Source organism: Propithecus coquereli, unplaced genomic scaffold (assembly GCF_000956105.1).
Source record: "Propithecus coquereli isolate 6110/MARCELLA unplaced genomic scaffold, Pcoq_1.0 Scaffold950, whole genome shotgun sequence".
NCBI classification, from domain to species: domain Eukaryota; kingdom Metazoa; phylum Chordata; class Mammalia; order Primates; family Indriidae; genus Propithecus; species Propithecus coquereli.
The window spans coordinates 207,121-227,092 of record NW_012155841.1 but is presented as its reverse complement, the minus strand read 5'-3'; the positions used below and the strand labels follow the sequence as shown (position 1 = coordinate 227,092).

The window sequence follows — 19,972 nt, the reverse complement described above, 5'->3', positions numbered from 1 at the left end:
ATCAGGGAGGTCAGTGTTTAACTTTTCTGTGGGTGAAGTGGAGGTCACCTCAGGTGGCCTTTGCAGGAGGGCTTTGGGTAGACACAATTGGGGAGCCAGAGGACGCGGGTGGGAACTGGAAATCTTTGTGACGGCAGTTCTCCCTGGTGTCCTGAGCCTTGACCCAGCCATGGGCGTCTTCTGCGTACCCCAGTGGGCCTCTTGCCTGGAGTTAGGACTCTGCCTGCCACGGCGCCCACACTGCAGATGGAAGTGGGGTGTTAGGTCGGACCAGAGCGTTGATGGAAACAGCGGTCCACTCCCCAGCTCTCCCCACACAGCTCTCCTGCCACTGGCCTTTGAATGTCTGCCCTGCATTTTCATTTGTGTTTGCCAGATGTCTGTGGTTACTTTTCCTGCCTAGGGGGCAGTACCTCCGCTTCCTTCTTCATGCCATCTTTTGGCCCATAGCTTTTGGGAAGGTCTTGCTCCAGGAAAGTATGTGGACTCAGACGCTGCAGTCCTGGCCACATCCAGTGTCTTGCACTCCCTAGGAGGGCCCAGTGCCCTCAAATCTGCTGTGTGTTGCACGTGCCCTTGCCGTGGCCCTTTCCCTGTGGGTGGGCATGGAGGAGTTGGAGGTCAGGTTGGACCTTACTACGGTCCTTTCTCTGGCCAGGCAGCCAGCTCCTGGAGAGCAGGGGCCAGGCTGGACAGGGCTGGACTGAGCAGAGAGGGCCTGCTGGGAAGGGCAGGGCGGGCTGTCCCCGCCCCTGTGCCACTGGGTCCGGAGGTGGTGCCCAGCACTCCTGGCTGTGGTGGGGGGACTTGCACTGCAGGTCACAGTGGTCAGGGAGGAAGCACCAGGCTGACCAGGCAAAACCGAGCCCTTTGCAGACAGCCCAGACTTCAGGGAGCGCTGGGGAGAGGCACATTCAGCCACACTGCACACACCCGCTCAGAGCCTGAAGCGTGAAATGTGGAATAAGATTTCATGGCAAGTGAAAATCGTTGGAAATTCATCTTTCAGAGTCCATAAATAAAAGTCGATTGGAACACACACACGAAAAGTGAATTTAAAAACTTACAAGGAGATTCTTTTGTAGTTCATAAGTGAGATGATTCGGTTTTCATGCAGATGCGTGATATGTGCCTGCCTCAAACCTTGTTACGACGTCGGCGCATTACGCGCCTGACATGAAGAAAAAAAACTTGCAAAGGGACATTCCATATTCTTAATCTTAAATTGCTCAGGTGGTCATGTGACACTTTTTGTTTTTTAAGTTCTCAGTTAATTGAACATTACAAATCCGTGGTGACATGTACGCGTTGTTTTGTGTTGTATCCTAGGGAGGCGTCACATCCATCACCTGGGCAACCAGCTGCAGTTGAACCAGCACTGCCTGGACACAGCCTTCAACTTCTTCAAGATGGCCGTGAGCAAGCACCTGACCCGGGGCCGGAGGATGGCCCACGTGACCGCTGCCTGTCTGTACCTGGTCTGCCGCACGGAAGGCACACCACGTATCCTTTGGTTTGGGGCCTTCAGAGGACCTCTGTCTTGGTGCTTTGTTGGCTTCCTCAAATGCTGTGATTCGCTAGTTCAGGAACGTGGTGTTTGCATTTAATTGGAAACCACTTCCTGGATTAACAGTCTCAGTTGATCCAGGGCATTCTGAATTTGGGGTTGCTTTTTACCAGGTGGAAGAATTGGGAAGCTGGGCACCTGCTCCCTTCCCACGGCCCTTGGGAAGACGGAACGAGGATTCTGCTGGTCCCTGGAAACCATTCCCTGGGTTTTCTTCCTGTTCTCAGACCAGCTGGGACTTGGGCACTGCCTTTCGTGTCTTCTCATGGTTTGAGGAGGTGAAGTGCTACGGCCCTAGTGGGCTGTAGCCTTGCTGGGCTCTGTGTGCCTGCCGTGTGGCGAGTGAGGGAGCAGCTGACTGTCAGTGGTCTACGGCTTTGCCTGTCTGGAGAGGACAGGTGGTCTGGTCTTCTCTTATGCCTGGGTTTCCGTGCACCTGGCTGTGCATCCAGCCCTGTGCTCTCTGCTGCCCTCTGTAGACATACACATGCATCAGACACTCTATTAGTTTCATCTTGTGAGGAAACTTTCTAGAGCTTTCTAGCCTCTTTCACTCTGGGCTGTCCTGTCATGCACGTGTGTATTTGGAGCTTCTTTTCCCCGTTACTCTGGGGTTCCCTTTACCTCTCCTGTGTGGAACCCTGCTTCCTGGCTCCCGCCCTCCTCAGCTGGGGAGGGCACCTTCTGTGAAGGCTTCCTGAGAAAGGGCCGTCACCCCTACCCTGTTCCAGCAGGCTGTGCTTGGCGTGGCCCCACTACCTCTCGCCCCCAGCATGCTTGTCGAGTAGTTCTGCGCCACTCCGGTTCTTGATCCTCGGGGTGTGGCTGGTATAGTTTTCCCTGAAAGCCTGTAGCACCTTTTCTTTAATTTCAGTGTTGAGAAATTTCACAATATGTGAGCGTCGCAGGCCCTTTCCGCCTGGCAGTCTCCTGTTTTGCTCTTCTCTGGAGTCACTGTTTCCATTTCTCTCCCTTCTTGTCTTGGTGAACTTTACTTGCCCTACACTGGTCTCTAGTTGTCTGTCCTTCCTTCCCACCTACTTACCTTTTTGCTTTGCGAGGCCTTCCAGCAAAGTCGTGCCTTTTAAGTTCTAAGAGCTCTTTTGTTCTCCGAGCATTTCTTTTTTATGTAATACTCCATTCTTCACGGCATCTTGTAGGAAATGCTGTGGCATCTTCTCATCTTGTAGGAAATAGTAGTACTTGGTTGAGCTCTTTCTCGTGGGGTCTGTTTCTTTCAGTCTGGGCTCCCTCGGAGGCTGCCCTCGGTGTCGGGTGATCCTGCCGGGTCGTCCCGGTGCTGGGGACAGTGTGCTGGGTGCTGTGCTGACTGTGCTTCCCTCTGGGCAGCCCTCAGTCCCAGAATCTTTCATTAAAATGTCCTTTTAAATTTTTGAAATGTATCATTTCAGCATAAAAACGTATAAAGCACACACACGCCTTAAGGGCTGATGCGAGGTACCCCTGCAAGCCCCCCCTGGACGCCACCCACCCTGCCTGCTTCCTGGTGCCCTCCCAGCTCCTCCCTGGAAGTCACTCTCAGAGGCCTGCTCCAGCCTTGCTCAGTGCCACCACGGTTAGATGGAGGCCTGGAAGAGAAGCTGAGCAGAGTCTTGGGGTCTCTGGCTCTGCCTCCTGAGAGTTTGGGGGCTACTCCAGAGCAGGACCTGGTATGCAGGCGGCACTAGAAATCTGGGCTAGCACAGGGGGACAGCAAGTTGCACTGTGTCTGTGTGTCCACCCCCACTGCGCCCTCCTGCAGGGGAAGGAGTGCCCCCAGCCGCTCCGGGACGTGGGGACCTCGTAGCGAGGTGATGAAGACAAATAGGACATATGGGTCCTGCTGGGCTGGCCACTGTGCTTTGCCATTGCCGGTAGGAGGGGAAAGTTGGTACAGCCACGTGGAAAACTGTTTCCCTTAAAGTTAGCCACAGAGCTAGCGCATGATCCAGCAGTCCCACTCCCAGGCGTCTACCCAAGGGGCATGAAAGCCTGTGTCCACACCGAGACCTGTATGCCAGTGTTCACAGTGGCATCATCCGTGTGGCTAAAAGGTGGAAACAATCCAGCCATCCCCCAGCCCACGAGCGGATTAGCAGAATATGGTGTCTGGACGGAGAGTTGTGCAGCCATGAAAAGGAATGAAGCCGCTGAGGAGCCTCAGAAACACCGTGCCCAGTGACAGCCAGACACCGCAGGCCACGTGCTTGTGACTACTTTATTACGGAACGTCCAGAATGGGCAAATCCACAGAGATAGAAAGCAGATTGGTGATTGCGGGGGGCTGGGGAGGGGAGACAGGGAGTGACTGCTAAAGGGTCTGGGGTTTCTTTATTTTTTGAGACGAATCTTGCTCTGTCACCCAGGCTGGAATGCAGTGGCTTGATCATAGCTCATTGTAGCCTTGAAATCCTGGGCTCAGGTCATCCTCCTGCCTCAGCCTCCTGAGTAGCTGGGACTACAGGTGTGTGCCACCACACCTGGCCTCATACAATTTCTCTGTCTCCAAGTGGCCATAGCTTACTTCCCAGCTTTCCCCTGGTTTGGTAGCGCTTTAGTGGGAGGTGGGTTGGGGCAGTGGCAAAAGGTCCCTCTCTGTCCTCTTTCCAGGTTGGTGGCAGCATCATGCCCTTGGCCTTCTAGCCACTCACCCTGGACATGCCTCTGTCTCTCACCACCCTCCAGTCCCTGCCCTTTCTCCCTCGCTGCTAACCCTGGCTTGGCTCTGTGGCCACCATTCTGGCCTCCTCTTCCGGCTGGCTGGCCAGGCTCACGCACTGCCTCATTCCTTCAGGAGCCCCACTTCCCTTCCACAGAAGATCTGTTCCTGGGAGGACACGTGAGGCCTGGCTCTCTTTTCCTTGCCCAGGGCTGCCTGGCTGCGGGGTGCAGCCTGTGTGGGTCGAGTATGCCTCACTTCTCAGCGCCCCCTGCCTGTGGGACTCTTCCAGGACTACCCCTTTTTGCCAGGGGAGGCAACTGCACCTTCCACTTGCTGTCACTGAGACTTGGGATGGTCCTGTGTGGTGAGGACCCCCACCTTGGGAGAAGCATCCCCAGGATCCTTCTGTCACCTTGTCCAACCATGCATAGGAGCAGTGTCCTGGGCCCAGGACACAGGAAGTCCTTGTTCAGAAAGAACTAGGGCTCGATTTAAAAACATTCAGGCTCATTCTTTCTCCTCCTATCACCCTTCATTCTTGCCAGGCCCCCCAGACATGTCCACCAACACCAGGGGATGCCAGGCACTGTGCTCGGGCCTTGCACGCACGGCCCTTCTCCTTACCCTGCAGCCCGGCCCACTGACACTGCCAGCCCTGGTTCACAGAGGAGGAGCCCACTCCACCCAAGTCTGGAGAGTTAGGGCCTGGGAAGGCCCGGCTGTCCCCTGGGCCTGCGTCTTCTCCTGGTTCTCCGCTGGGGCAGCATGGGGCAGCAGGACTGAGAAGGACCTGCTGCCTGGACCTCCTGCTCTCAGGCAGGACCTGGACATCATGGGCAGAAACCTCAGGGCTGTAACAAGCACCCCTTCGTAGCCAAGCAGGTAACTTGTGGCCGGTGCATTTTTCCTGAGTTGTGTGTCCAGATTTGTCATTGTAACTTTGTGTGAAATATACATTAGTGGAAGGTGGTGCTTTTACCCATAGTTAGTTTTTAAGTCTTTGCTATTTATTCAGCTTTAGCTTGGCTACTCCAGGCCCGCATGGGAACAGGATGTCTAAGGATGGTGAGGACGGGTAGGTGGGTCTTAGCAGGAGTCTAAGCCAGGAAGCTGGTGGTGGCTGCCAGGAGGGAGGAGGCCAAGCAACCACCGATCGCTTTGCCTTTCCTGTTTGCCCGTTCCGGACATTTCATACAAATGGGATCATGCAGTGTCGTTGGTAACTTACTGTTTTCCATAATGACTGTGCCATTTTACTTTCCCACCTGCTGTGTAAGAGAGTTCCAGTATCTCTATATCCTCAATAATGCCTTTGTAAATGAAATTTTTATTTGGTGCTAATACAGTATCTTTTAAATTAAAAATTAGACAAATTTTTTGTACCTTTTGAGGTTTCCTTTTAAGCCACATGCCTGTATTATCTATTTAAAGAATAATTTTACAAATGTGTACATAGGGACAAGCCATAAAGCTGTACCAGCTGGATCCAAGATCCTCTTTCCCCAAGGGCAGCCCATTCTTGGTTCTTCAACAACCCTTTCATCAGCCTTAAAGAACCAGACTTTTGCTTCGTTGTTTATCTGCATTGTATGCTTATAATATATTTCATTGATTTCTTTCTGTTATTTCTTTCCTGCTATTTATTTTCCTTGGGTTTAATTTACTGTTTTTCCAGCACCTTGAGACATGCCTAGGTTCTTGGTTTTCATCTTACGGTTTTTTCTAATATAAGCAGTCAAGACTATAAACTTCTCTCTGTTACATCACACAGTTTTGATGTGTCACATTTTTATTACCATCTTGTTCAAAGTATTTTTAAATTTTCATTGTTATTTCTTCTGAGATCCATAAGTCGTTTAGCAGTGTATTGCTTATTTTGAAAACAGAAATTTTCTAGTCACCTTTTTATTATTGATTTCTAGTATGATTCCATTGTGGTCAGAGAACATGCACTGAGTGATTTCTGTATTTTCCAATTTGTTGAGATTCGGTAGACAGCTCAACAGACTATTTTGGTAGCTGTTCCGCGTGCACTCGAAGGGAATGTGTGTCTGCAGTTGTCGGGTGGAGTGTTCTGTAAATGCCAGTCAGGTCAGACTGGTTAGTCACGTTCAAATCATCCTGACTGATTTTTTTTTTTGCCTGTTTTTGTCCTGAAAGAATACTGTGCAAATCTCCCACTGTAACTGTGGAATTATCTGCTTTTCTTTTACCTTGTCAGTTTTCCATTATATTTTGAAGCTGTGTTATTAGGGGGGGACACAAATTCAGGACTGTATGTTTTCCTGGTGGAATTGAATCTTTAATGTTATGAAATGTCCCTCCTTAGCACTAACATTTTTTCCCTTAAATTCTACCTTGCTTGATATTAGTATAACTATGCCACCTTCTTTTGGTTAGTGTTAGCATGGTATATCTTTTTCTATCTTTTAAAATTCAGTGCTTCTGATACACAATTGACCCTTGAACAACACGGGTTTGAACTGTGAGGGTCCACCTTATATGTGGACTTTCTTCTGCCTTTGCCACCCTGACACAGCTAGACTTACCCCTCCTCCTCAGCCTGCTCCATGTGAAGACGATGAGGATGAAGGCCTTTATGGTGATCCACTTCCGCTTAATGAATAGAAAATAGATTTTCTCTTCTTTATGATTTTCTGAATAGCATTTTCTTTTCTCTAGCTTACTTTATTGTAAGAATCTAGCGTATAATGCGTGTAACGTACAAAATATGTGTTAATCTGTTTGTTACCAGTAAGGCTTCTGGTCAACAGTAGGCATATTAGTTAAATTTCTGGGGAGTCGAAAGTTATATGTGGATTTTCAGCTGTGCAAGGGGTCAGTGCTCCTAACACCCACGTTGTTCAAGGTTCAACTGTATTTAAGATATGTTGTTTTTTTGGCTTTTTTTTTTTTTTTGTAAGCAGCTTATAATTGTGTGTTTTGGTGCAATTTTTTTTCTCAGACATGGGATCTTGCTCTGTCACCCAGGCTAGAGTACAGTGGTGCAGTCATAGCTCACTCTAACCTCAAGCTCCTGGGCTCAAGCAGTCCTCCCACATCAGCCTCCCGAGTGGCTGGGACTACAAGGTGTGCACCACCATGCCTAGGTAATTTTTCTGCTTTTTGTAGAGATGCGGTCTTGCCATGTTGCCCAGGCTGGTCTCAAACTCCTGGCCTCAAGTGATCCTCCTGCCTCAACCTCCCAAAGTGTTGGGATTACAGGTGTGAGCCTGGTCTGGTTTTTAAATCAAGTCTTGAGATATTTGTTTTTTTAATTGGAGAATTTTATCTATTTAAATTTAATATGATTATTAGTATAGCTGAGTTTAATTTTATCTCTTTCTACATTTTCTATTTGCTCCATTTTTCTCCCCTCTCCTCTGTCTTACCACCTCTTAGAGTAATCAAATTTTTATTATTCTATTTTTCTTTTAAGTAGGTTGTTGGTTATACATTTATTTATTATTGGTTTTGTGGCTGCTCTAGAGATGTTATCCTGTATCCTTAACTTGTGAGAGTCTTCCTTAAATTAGAATATAATATTTCCCAAGCAATACAAACTCTGCAAGGTACTATTATTTATTCTGCCTTCAACTGTTAGGATTCATTCAGATTTATCCAGTTTCGACTCTCCATTGTTCTTTATTCCTTCCTGTGTTTCTCTGCTTTCTTCTGGGATTATTTTCTTTCTGTCTGAAGAACATTCCTTTGTATTTCTTTTAGTATGTCTGCTGGCAAAAAAAATTCTCTCAGTTTTTGTTTGTGTGAAAGTATATTTTGTCTTCATTTTTAAAAAATATTTTCACTGGGGCTGGGCGTGGTGGCTCACGCCTATAATCCTAGCACTCTGGGAGGCTGAGGCGGGCGGATCGCTTGAGCTCCGGAGTTCGAGACCAGCCTGAGCAAGAGCGAGACCCTGTCTCTACCAAAAATAGAAAAATTATCCGGGCATGGTGGCGCATGCCTGTAGTCCCAGCTACTCGGGAGGCTGAGGCAGGAGGATCGCTTGAGCCCAGGAGTTTGAGGTTGCTGTGAGTTAGGCTGACGCCACGGCACTCTAGCCCAGGCAACACAGTGAGACTCTGTCTCAAAAAAAAAAAAAAAATTTTCACTGGGTATAGAATTCTGGGTCAGCATTTTTCTTTTAATACTTTGTCACTATCATTCCATTTTCTTCTGCCTTCCATTGTTTCTGTTGAGAAGTCGGCTATAAATCTTGTTACTTTTTGAAGGTAATTGTCTCATATTACTACCTGCTTTTAAAAATGTTTTTCCATTTATTTATTTATTTGAGAATATTGAGGGGATACAAATGTTTTTGTTACATGGATACCTTGCATAATGCTTAAGTCAGGGCTTTTGGTGTGCCCATCAGGGGAATAGTGTTTATTGTACCAAATAGGTAGGTTTTTATCCCTCAGTCCCCCACACTCTCCCCTTCCTGGTTTCCAATGTCTTTTATGTCTCTTTGTGTCATGTGTGCCCATCATTTAGCTCCCACTTACTAGTGAGAATGTGTAGTCACTACCTGCTCTTAAGAAATATCTTTGTCTTTGGTTTCAGGAGTTTGACTCTGATGTATTTAGATGTGGTTTCCTTTGTATTTATCCAAGCTGTCATGTGTAAAGCTTCTAGGATTTGAGACTTGATGTCTTTTGTCTCTTTTAGGGAAATCTGAGGTGGTGTCCTTTCAACTACAGTCTCTCTCTCTTTTCCTTTTCTGGCACCCCAAGTACCAGAAGTATGTTAGACCTTTCTTTGCTTCATATGTTACACCCCTCTATTAACTTCTTAATTTCAGTGATTTCTTTTTCATTAGTTCCTTTTACAGAGTCCAGTTCTTTGGTAAAATTCTTCTTTTCTGGAGTTACAGGAAAGTCTTTCATAACTCCTGTAGTTGGATCACTTGTGGTTCTGTTTCTATTGTCTTAATTTTCCTTTTTGTTGTTGTTGTTGTCATTGTTGTTCATTTGGTCCTGTCTTTTGTCATGCTTGGTAATTTTTTTTTGTTGAATTGCTGGATATTATATTTGAAAAATTAGGACGAGACGGGGGATACTTTTCCCCCCAGAGGGTATTTAATTTTTCTTGAGCAAGCAGAGAGCTGGTCCCTCTTGGGCCCTGCCTGAAGGACTGTGGCAGGACCTAGGTATTTCCCTCCTGGCACCTTGTGACTGCAGAACTCCCATCCAGCTCTTCAGAGTCATCCTGTCAGAGCTGACGTCACTGGGCTCCGTGTGTTCAGCCCTTGCACCTGTGCAGCTCAGACGTTAGCAGGTGCCTCAGTGGGAACTTGTGTGCACAGTGTTGGGCTCAGTTCTTGAAGTTGCTGCTTCTTCTCTTGGTACTTTGGCCCCTTGAGTCTAGCTGTCTTGGAAGCCCCTGAACTCTAAATTTTCTCTTCGCCTGCCAAGTGAGACTGTGTGAGCACGATGCTCCTACTTTCACTGGCCTCTGCTTTGCCCTGGGAAGCAGCAGGTGCCCTGAGGGGGAGACAGAGCGCGTGGTACCTCTGGCTCACCTGACTTTTGCAGTCGTTCTCTACTGGAGGTCACTCTGCCACTACCTCCCCGCCCCCACTTGAGTCTGTGGTTCCTGCTCTTGCCTAGCTGTCGCTACGCCTGCTTACACTCCTGGCCCTGCGTGCATTTGCCTCAAGCACTTGGGCAGTCCTTTCGGGACTCGAATCAAGGCTTACTGATTCCTCGTCCTAAACTCTCCGATAGCTTCCCCCACATGTGGAATAAAATCCACGTCCTTCTCCTGTGGCCACTAAGGCTGTGACCTCTGACCTCCCCCTGTCTCACTCTCCCTCCTCGCTGTTTTCTAGACTCACTGGCCATCTTGATCCTCCCAGGACATGCCAGGCATGCCATCTCCTGGGCCTGGTCTCCTCCCTGGAACACCCCAGCCCAGGACTCCAGCCTACTGGCAAGACTGTGAGCAGATAACTAAAATAGGTCAGGATCAGAATGACGCCCAGTCCGAGAAAGCACATCTGTCCCCATGGGCTCAGCTCCTCCCAGGGCTGTCAGCATGCCTGGTCGCACACATGTGCTTGAAAGCAGAGTCTGCGAGCATGCGGTGGCCGCTTGAATGGTGGCTGGATCATCTGTGGTTGGACGGAGCTGGGCCCTGGCTTTGTGGGAGGCTCAGTCCTAAGGGCAGGGGGCTTTGAGATGGCACTTGGATACCTTTAAACTTTCCAAATGTCACACATAATGATAGTGGTGGTGTGCTGGATTATTGGAGGTGTGTTGTGGTAGGATACTATAGCCCAGCCTGGCTCTAGGATTTGGTTTGCCATGGGTGGGGGGTGGGCAAGGCCCAGCAATGACTCACTGGCCCTTCATGGGGGCTGGTCCTTCCATGAAGATCCATGGTGGGCTGGAGGAAGGGCAGTCGGCAGGTCTACTGCCCCTCGTCACTCATTCAGCAGACTTTCCCAGAGCACCTGCTCTCTGCCAGGCTGAGGAGGAGGGTGATCTTTGGGGAGCACCCTGTGGGGACAGGGCTGCTCATGACCTGGGAGCTGGGTCCTCATGGGGCATGCTCTCAAGCAGCTGAGGCCACCTGAGCCCTGGCGTGAGTGACCCCATTCCTAGCTATATCCAAGACCTATCAGAGCCTGGCCCACTGGGTGTGGGGCCTAAAGATGCACTCTCTGTCCGCCAGCCTCCTGCTTTAGGAAGCTTGCAATGAAGGCTCTGAACCCATAGGTTATTTCTCTTTCACGTTTTTGAAATTACAGCTGATTTATGCTATTGCACGGAGCTGTGCTGTGCAGGGCTTCAGGGGAACGTGCTTTTGGAGCTTCTGCCCATTGTCATCATCCACGTGGGTGGGGCAGGGAGCAAAGCTCTCACATCCCAAGGGGCTGTTCCTGCTTCACCCTCTGGTGAGGGGTTGGGACCATGTGGGATTGAGAGCGGGCCAGGAGCCAGGCTGGGTTTCATGCCAGCTCCACTCTCAGTGGGCAACCTCAGCCACAGCCTCAGTCTCAGTCACCCTCGAAGCAAATAGGGAAAGTGTGGCTCCAACACCTCCCTGGCATGCTTTCCAGAGAACAGGTGTCAGGTTGTCTAACAGCAGGCATCACCACTGTGCAGACAGCAGATTCAGTGTTATGTAAGCAGTAGGTGGCAACGCGGTGCAGTGCTGTGTATGCAGCGGGCGTCAGTGTGGGGCAGGCAGCGGGTGTCAGTGGTATGTAGATGGTGGGCATCAGTGCTGTGTATGTAGTGGGTGTCAGTGCTGTGTACGCAACAGGCATCAGTGTGGTACAGGAGCAAGTATCAGTGCTGTGTATGCAGTGGGTGTCAGTGATGTGTAGATGGTGGGCGTCAGTGCTCTGTATGCAGCAGGCAGCCTTCAGTGTTGTGTAGATAGTGCTGTGTAGATGGTAGATGTCGGTGCTATGTAGATGGTGGGCAGCAGTGCTGTGTAGACAGTGGGTGTCAGTGCTGCACATGCAGCTGGCATTCAGAGCCCCCGTGGGGTGCTCCTCATCATGGCTGCCAGGCACTGCTTCTGCATGGGTTGGGGCGCCCAGCACTCCTGGTGGCCTTTGTCCTCGTAGACGTGGCCAGTAGTTCATGCTCTAATAGAGCTGTGGGTGGGGCTGTGCATAACTGTGCCAAATAGTGTTGGCTGCCTGGGGGAGAATTAGTCAGAGCAAGAGGGACCCACAAAAGTCGGGTGTGGTGGTGGATGAGGGCTGGGCTGGTTGTCCTTCTAGGAGAAGTGGAGGTTTTGCTCCTTGGTCCTGATGCCATGTCTACAATCCCCTCTCTGGTCCCAGGGGACTTGGGAATGTCATCGGCTCAGGCTGGGGCCACCCCGCTGGTCCCCCATTCATTTGCAAACTATTGCAGCACAGACCTTTCTATCAGACATGCAGGGGCAGGTTTCCTTGTTTCTCTCTTGGGGCATCCAGAAGAAACATTTATATGTGAGGCTGCTCAGAGGAATTTCATGTTCTTTTGAGTTTTAGTTCTGCCTTATTTAAATCTCTGTGAACTTTTCTACTTACGGAAAACGTGTCTGTAGTCGTCTTCCCTACAGGCATACTACAGCCAGCCAAATGGCGTGGACAGCCTCAGTTTTCCCCGCCCTCTTCACAGTGGAGTGGCCATCCCCCCACCCCTGCATTGCCCGCGACTTGGTGGGGAAGCCGGGTTCGTCCCAGGTGCCAGGCGGTGTGGTGGCACAGTAGCGGACGCACTGCCGCACACGACAGCGTCGGAACTGCTCGCGCATTTTATTAAACCCAGCGACGGTCTCATGGGAGCCTCATACGCTTGAGTCTGTTCTAACCCTCAGGAAAGTCCAGAATCTTTGAAGGTGTTTGTCACCCACCAGTCTTGTTTATACATCTCTTCTATGACTGACACTCAAGGCTCATTGAGCAGAAGTGCCACCTACTAGAACATGGCAGGGACCAGGAGGGAGGGAAAAAGAGGTCCCAGCCGACAGCATAGAGGCTCCCATGCCCTCAGGGCCTCAGCAAGGCACTTTTGCCTGCTGACTTTTACTTCCAGCTGGCAAGGTTAGAAGCAGCTGCTTAGCAAAAGGGAGGGGCCCTGGGAGGGACAGGCCCGCTGGCCATGCTGGGCAGAAGATGCTCAGAAGCCACGGGCAGATCCCCAGATGTTCATTGGTTGGGGTGCCTGGGAACTGGGCCCCAGGGACACGAATGGGCTCTGGCCCAGGCTGGGCCCTGGGGGCATGTAGCTGTCCCTTACGCAACTGAGCCTGCTGTCTGGGATTCCCCTGGGGTGCCTCCTGGCAGAGCCAGGTGGTCCAGGATCAAGTGTCGGGCGATTTTCATTTCAAGGGAAGTAATCATTTTAACTCATTTAAAAGTGTCATTCCAAGCCCCTTTTATTCATAAAATGTACACACTTACTTCCATGTTTTCATTATGAAGATTTTCAAACACCTGCAAAGTTGAAGTAATTGTAGAGTCGCTCCCTAACACGTGGGGTCCAAGCTCTGCCCCTGACGCCCGCACCCCTCGCCATGCGTCCCTTAGCCGTCTCACTTTCTGGCACATTTGAAAGATCGGTACAGACATCTGCCCACTCCCCACAAAGCCCTTCAGCAGGCAGATCATTAGCTGGTTCCTTCTTTCCTTTGGGGATAAAGTGGGCCCTAAGTGGAATGCGCAGGCCCTGTTGCTGTGTGAGTTCTGACAAAGGTCGTGCCTCCGCCCAGCTCCCGTTGGGGCCAGAGCGGCCAGCACCGGGGAGCAAGCAGTCCTTCTGCCCTTCCGGTCGGGAGGCAGACACTGACCTGATATCCTTCCACCATCAGCCTGTTGTGCTTGTAGTAGAATGTCTTACAGGTGGAATCATACGGCCTGTGTTCTTTCTGGAAGGTTTCTACACCTGGCATGCTTTTGAGATTCACCGTGTCGTTGATGTGCTGAGTAGTAGCACTGTGCGACACAGGACAGCTAGATGTCTGCTCTTCTGATAGACAGCGGGGCCGTTCCCAGTTTTTGGCTATTATGAGTAAAGCTGCTATGAGTGCTCTTTTATAAGTCTTGGACATAGTTTTTATTTTTCTTGGGTAAATACCTAGGAGTAGAATACCTAAGTCAAAAGGTAGGTATATGTTTAGTTTTGTAAGAAACTTCCAGGACTTTCCCCACAGAGCTCATACCTGTGCACTCCCACCAGCAGAGTGTGAGTCGCGGTTGTCCCACGTCCTCGCCAGCATTCGGTGCTGTTGCAGGTACGTGGTGGTGTCTCGTTTCCCTTGGGTTTCTGTGATAGCTGATGCTGTTGAATTCTTTTTTATGTGCTTATTGGCTCTTTGTTTCTTTTTGTTAAGCTTCTGTTCAAAAGTTTTACACATTTTTTGGCCGTTGTTATTATTTAAATAGACTTTATTTTTTAGAGCAGTTTTAGATTTACAGAAAAAGTGTGCAGACAGTGCAGGGCGTTCCCACGTACCCTTCCGCCCTTCCACCCATGGTTTCCCTCCATTTCTGTCCTGCGTTAGTGAGCTGTATTTGTTACAGTCGATGAGCCGATCGATGCGTCATTAGCTAGAGTCACGGTTTACATCAGGGCTCACTCTTGCTGTCGTGCATTCTGTGGCCTTTGACAAATACACAGTGACGCGTATCCGCCACGCTGTGTTGCACAGAAGGGTTGTACTGCCCTAAAACTCCTCCGTGCTCCACTGATCCTTCTACTGTCTCCACAGTTTTGCCTTTGCCAGAACGGCACAGAGTTGGAACCACACGGGATGTAGCCTGTTGGTGTTAACTTTTTCTGTTGTCTGTCTTTGATGACATTGATTGTTACACATATAGTTAGTGTTGCCTTCCTTTCATTTCCTTTGGTTTTACTCTCTTTCCTTTTTCTCACAGTTCTTCTCACTAGCTTGCTGCTCTCCACTGCAGTATTTTCTTTCTTACTGTCGCCACCCTCCGTGAAGTGCATACCTTGAAGTGTGCCTTTCATTCAAGTACCTTAGCGCTCACGCCTTGGCGGTCCGTGACCGTGTGAGGTTATAGCATCACGGGACTTGGCTTCCCCCTGGCATGTGTGGTCTGAGGATTTTCCTAGGACACCTGCTCAGGACTTCTGGTTCAGCACCACGAAGATTTCTTCATTAGTTGCTTCTCGAAGCTACAGCAGAGCCATGAATGATATAGATTTTAACTTCATCTAAGTTGCTTTAACCTATGACTGTGTTTGATGTTTTTGTTTGTGTATCCATCTGAGTTTTGAATCACTTAGGACATATTCTTGGTGCCATTTATTTATCTGCTGAGAGCAACAGGTCCTCTCAAGCACTAGCACTGTGACGGTGCCTGCCGGGCTCACCTGGGTGGTGGAGGCTGGCCCTGTGCGTGTCTGCCTCCCAGGACTCTGTGGTGCTGGGGCTGAGCACTGTGCCGGGTTCTCCGCCCCAGGACGCTGCCTGGCGCTGAACAGGCGCTCCATAAATGCTCGTGGGTGGGAGGACGGGTTCTTTTGTGCATCTCTGCTGTGTCGGGTCCGTCTGTAGCGGACACCTGACTGGGAGCTGTTCTGTGAAGGCGGAGTTGCCTCTTGAGGATTATATTGACGCCCACCCCCATTTCGGTTCCCCTTGGCCTGGCTCCCCACTTCTTGCAGCCCCTTGTCCTGGTAGTGAGTTCACAGAGGTTTCCCTCAGTGCCTGGGGGGACGGAAGGTTCTGGTGGGGCCTGTTGTGGGGGTGGGGGGGCCCTTTTCCCTCAGGGCCTTTTCCTTCCTGACCAAGTGCTGAGCTTAGACTCGGCAAACACATCTTCCGTTCCCTGGGTGTGCAGTCTTTATATCTTTCAAGTTTGTCGTGTAACCTGAGCCTGCAGCCTCCGAGAAGATCCTTGACTCCTGCTCCAGACATGCTCCTCGACCTCAGCGACCTGCTTCAGGTAGACCGATTACCTTCCCGAGTCTCTTTCCCCACCTGAGGTTTTGACCGGGACACACTCTGCTCCCTCCACCATCGCTGGAGGCCAGTCTGTGTTCTCTGCCCTGACAGGAACCTTTGGTGTGTAGGACAGAGAGGCCTTCGTGCCATGGGGGTCACAAGGCCAAGACACATGTCTCTGCGCGGTATCACGCGTCATGGGGTTGTCCACACAGGGCAGCCCAGCCTTGGGACGACTTGAGAAAGCCAAGTGAACTTTTTTATTTTTAAGAGACAGGGTAGGTGCATGCCACTTCGCCCAGCTTTCCAAGTGAACTGTTGTCCCAAGCAAGGAAGATTCTTTTAAAAAAAAAATAGAAAAAATTAGACTCATATGCACGCATTTGAAATTGTAGAAAAACCTTATATTTATAGTCTGTTTAGAGACGCTTGCTTTCTGGGTACCAAAGAAGGCATTTTCTGTTGCATCTCTCTTTCCAAACTACTAGACATAGTAGAAAGACCACCACCAGGAACACCTGTGCAGATGGGACACTCATGGGCTTGGGGACATTGAGGCTCCACATTTTGTCCTCATTGACAGTGCTGGGGGCTGGCTGGGGGCTGGACTCGAGTCCTTGTCCCCATGCCCTGGGTTGTAGTAGAGCTCCAGGGTCCACAGTGATCACTCTACTGAGGACTCAGAAAGAGAAGTGTTATCATTGAAAATAAACGTGACTACGTTGTGCAGCATCGACATGGATTCCATACCTAGAAGGGAAATCTTCCATTCAGATCTGGGTGCCCCAAGGTGTCCTATAACCGTGCTACCACCTCTGGTTTTTCGGGGTTCAGTGCCCTTGGGCAGTGACCAACAGTAAGATTTCTGCCAGGATCAGATGGCGCCTGTGTCTTTGTCTTCCCAGCTGTCTTTGTAAATGGCATCTCTCAGAAGCTATTGCTGAAATAGTTTTGTGGCCAAGCTAAAAATAATCTGCTGGAATTGTGATAATCCAGTTACTCCACATTTCACATGCTCCGTGCTCAGTTCAGGGCAAGGCCCATGACCCTGTTTCTAATCCAGTCACTTCCCAGGAAAGATGGGCATGGGGGCTAGGGACAGGGCAGCCACTCTGGAAGTGGCTTGGGCACCACTTGGAGAGGGGGAGGTGTTCTAGTAGTTTCTCTATACACAGCCTTTGGAAATGGGGTATCAATCAGGTTGTCAAAATGGAAAAAGATAACTATTACAGTAAGTGGATGTTCCTGCTCACCCAGGGCTGAACCCAGGCATGCAGTGATGGTCCCTATGCTGCCCAGGGAGAGTCCCAGTCAGGGGTGGACACACAGAGACAGTTCGCTTTGACCTTCTGACTCAGAGGAGGGGCAGAGCCAAGTGCCAAGACTACCGTGCCCGCAGGAGGCTGGGCCATGTCTGCATGCTGGGTGTGAGGTGACCTGGCAGATAGGAACTGGATGAGGCTGGGCCCTTCCTGGAGGGGTCCACGGCATGTTCCTTTGTGCCTGCGTGATGTCCCTGGGGGCCCAGCATGGGCCTGGCACTCACAGGACAGATGCTTTACACCTGTCTCTGGTGTAGAGCATACCTGCATCAGGTGAGGACCTTTCCTGGGGGGCTTGCGGCTGGCAAGGGCTGACTGCTCTGAGGAAATGACTTAAAATTGGAAGCGGCCACCATGTTGAGGTTCTCCTTTTATTGTTGATTCATACACATGCCAAAGGTTAAACTTCTCCCCAGTGTTGAGCTCACACTCAATGACCGTCTGGCTGGAACCCGTGGAGGTAGGGCCTGGTGCTCTCACAGCCCAGCCTGGCATGCGCTTCACCTGGGGGACTGCTTGGTCCTCCAGCAGGCCCACGCCTAGGCCTCTTGATCCCTGCCTTAAGACAGACCCAGGGTGGCTCACTTGCCCGGGTGCACAGCTCCTCAGAGGTAGAGCCCGTAGGCCCAAGAGGGCGGTCTGTAAGCAAAGTCCACCTGCAGTCCTGGGAGAGAAATAGGAGCGCTGGCCAGCCACGCCCAGCTTTGACCATCTGCCCTCAGGGAGCAGCCTTCAGCCAGATGCCCAGGAGCGGGAACCATTGGACTGTTAGTGGGACGACTTCTGATAAACAGCACTCATACACATTAGTATCTCTGGAGAGAACTGCATGCATTTTACGTGCACAGCTTCATTAAAATTTGATTTTCCATTTGAAGTCCCTTTACAGAATCCCTTTCTGTAGTGTTTGGGTGTCATAATCCAAGCTCTGTGTCTGTCTGGGTCACAGGTTAGGGTAGAGGGGAGAGTTTGAGGTGGGCAGGCAGAAGTCAGGGAGGTCCCTCCAACGGGGCCTGGCCATTCCAACAGCAGATCATAGTTTTGCTGTGGTCAAAACAGACGTGGAATCGGGAGGGTGAAGACAGGAGCCTGGAGGGAGTCCAGCACAAGGCCTGGGAAGATACATGCTCACACATACCATATGTGCAAGCTCTACACGCACCACAGTTTGGGGAGCAGACCCAGGGACTCCTAGACCCATGGAAACTCCGTGAGAAGGCACACTTCCTTTAGAAGGCACACTGTGTGAGCCACCAGCCTTATGATGGAGCCCTCGGGTATATCGAGGAAGGTAGAAACTGTGCCCAGCCAGGGGCAGAAGGAAACCAGTGCAGTGGCCTGCGGCTGCTGGACATACAGGCCCAGCCCTGGCCTTCCCAGCTGGGCAGGTTCCCCGAGCTGACATGGCCCCACAAACACTATCTCCAGCTCCTGCCTCTAATGTAGACCCCCTTTGTGTACCATCTCGGAGACCCCCTGGTCCCTTGAAATCAGCATGTGCCTGAAGTGCCACCTGCACTCTAGGACAAGGGGCCTTGCCCAGGGGCCCATAGGCTGGGCTTGGTCAGGAGAGGGAGTTCTTTGGGGACGCCAGAGGCAGAGGGCCAGACTGGCCAAACATGGGAGGCATAGGGGTGCAGGGTTGCAAGCCCAGGGTGAAGACAGGGCAGGCGGGGCTTTCCCACACTGGCCACAGACCCTGCTCAGAAGCATCCTCCCCACAGCCTGCCTGTGTCTCCCCCAGCAGGGCTCCTTAGGGGAGCTTGGCGCATTGCGGGGCTGTGTGCAGTGACTGCATGCAGGCTGGGGTCCTTGCTTTCTCAAGGACAAGCAGTGGTACTCCCCCCACTGACTGCCAGCCCCTTCCAGGTCTGGCCCTCACCCCCACTGCCTTGTGGCGGAAAGAGAGGATGGCAGGGGAGGAAGGCAGGGGAGGGCAGGCTGGGTGTGGATTTGGATCAGGATCCCAGAATGGGGGCTGAGGCTGAGACCAATAGGGCCTGTCAGGTCAGGGAGTGGAGGAGGTGTGACCAATGGGAATGTGTGTAGGTACACAGGCCTTGTGTTCAGGCATGCATGATTCTGAATTAAACACATGTGCACTGTGTGGTTACGCCCTGACAAGGACCCTCCAGGCAGGTTTCCTTGTAAGCAAATGCAGGCGTTGGTGAGGCTGTGCAGCAAGGTCCAAAGCAGTGGCCTGGGGGAAGAGGGCAGGCTCTGGGACCTAGAGGCCAAGCGGAGGACAGCCAGGCTCACTGGGAGGTGGGGTGGGTGCTCCACAGGCTGCAGGAGGCCCTGATGTCACATTCTTTAAAGATCAAACAATGAAATATGCATTTTAAGCAAGAAAAGGCACACATCTAACACCAGTGCTTTTCTGGCTGTGATCTCTCCATCCCAGGTGAACGTGTACGTGCTGGGAAAGACGTTTCTTCTCTTGGCAAGAGAGCTCTGCATCAACGCGCCAGCCATAGGTACGTGTCGGGGCTCAGGTGGGGTCCAAGGGCTGCTGAGAAACCAGTGTGCTAAATGTGTTTTGAAGAATGGGAGGGAAATCCTATCAAAGTGCAGCACCTCTCAACATAAGAAACGTCTCCTAAAGCTGCTGGGGACTCAGCACGAGGGGCTTTATTCTCGTGTGACCAGCAGACCCACTGTGAGTGCCTGGCAAGTGTGGACAGGGTCACAGACAGGGAAGCGGAGGGCTGCTGTGTGTGGGACGAGGTTTGGAAATACCGGCCTCCAGGTGCCTCTGGGGAGGTGGCATTTCCACACAGACAGGAATGGTGGGGCACCTCCTGTGGACTCCACTTGGCCACAGCCCATTCTTGAGTCTTGTGCCACTTTTGTGTTCATTGAGCTTCCAGTGTGGGCGGCTTTATGGAGCTTGTGTATTCCTCTTTCAGCATGGGGAAGGAGTAGAGCAAGTCCTGTTTCCCCTCTTGGCAGCACCAGCGTTCGTGCATGTAGAATCAGAGCTGATGGAAAAATCTAGAAGGA

The 19,972-nt window shown here is 51.0% G+C and overlaps 1 protein-coding gene across 2 annotated transcripts in view; it reads left to right on the top strand.

Annotated features, from left to right (window-relative positions):
* Positions 1-19,972, top strand: part of BRF1 (BRF1, RNA polymerase III transcription initiation factor 90 kDa subunit) — a 66,981-nt gene that overhangs the window by 17,686 nt on the left and 29,323 nt on the right. For both annotated transcript variants that reach the window (XM_012665063.1, XM_012665062.1), the window contains exons 3-5: positions 1,330-1,503; positions 15,617-15,648; positions 19,374-19,446. In XM_012665063.1, coding sequence (XP_012520517.1) covers positions 1,330-1,503; positions 15,617-15,648; positions 19,374-19,446 — 279 coding nt within the window. The remainder of the gene's footprint in view (positions 1-1,329; positions 1,504-15,616; positions 15,649-19,373; positions 19,447-19,972) is intronic.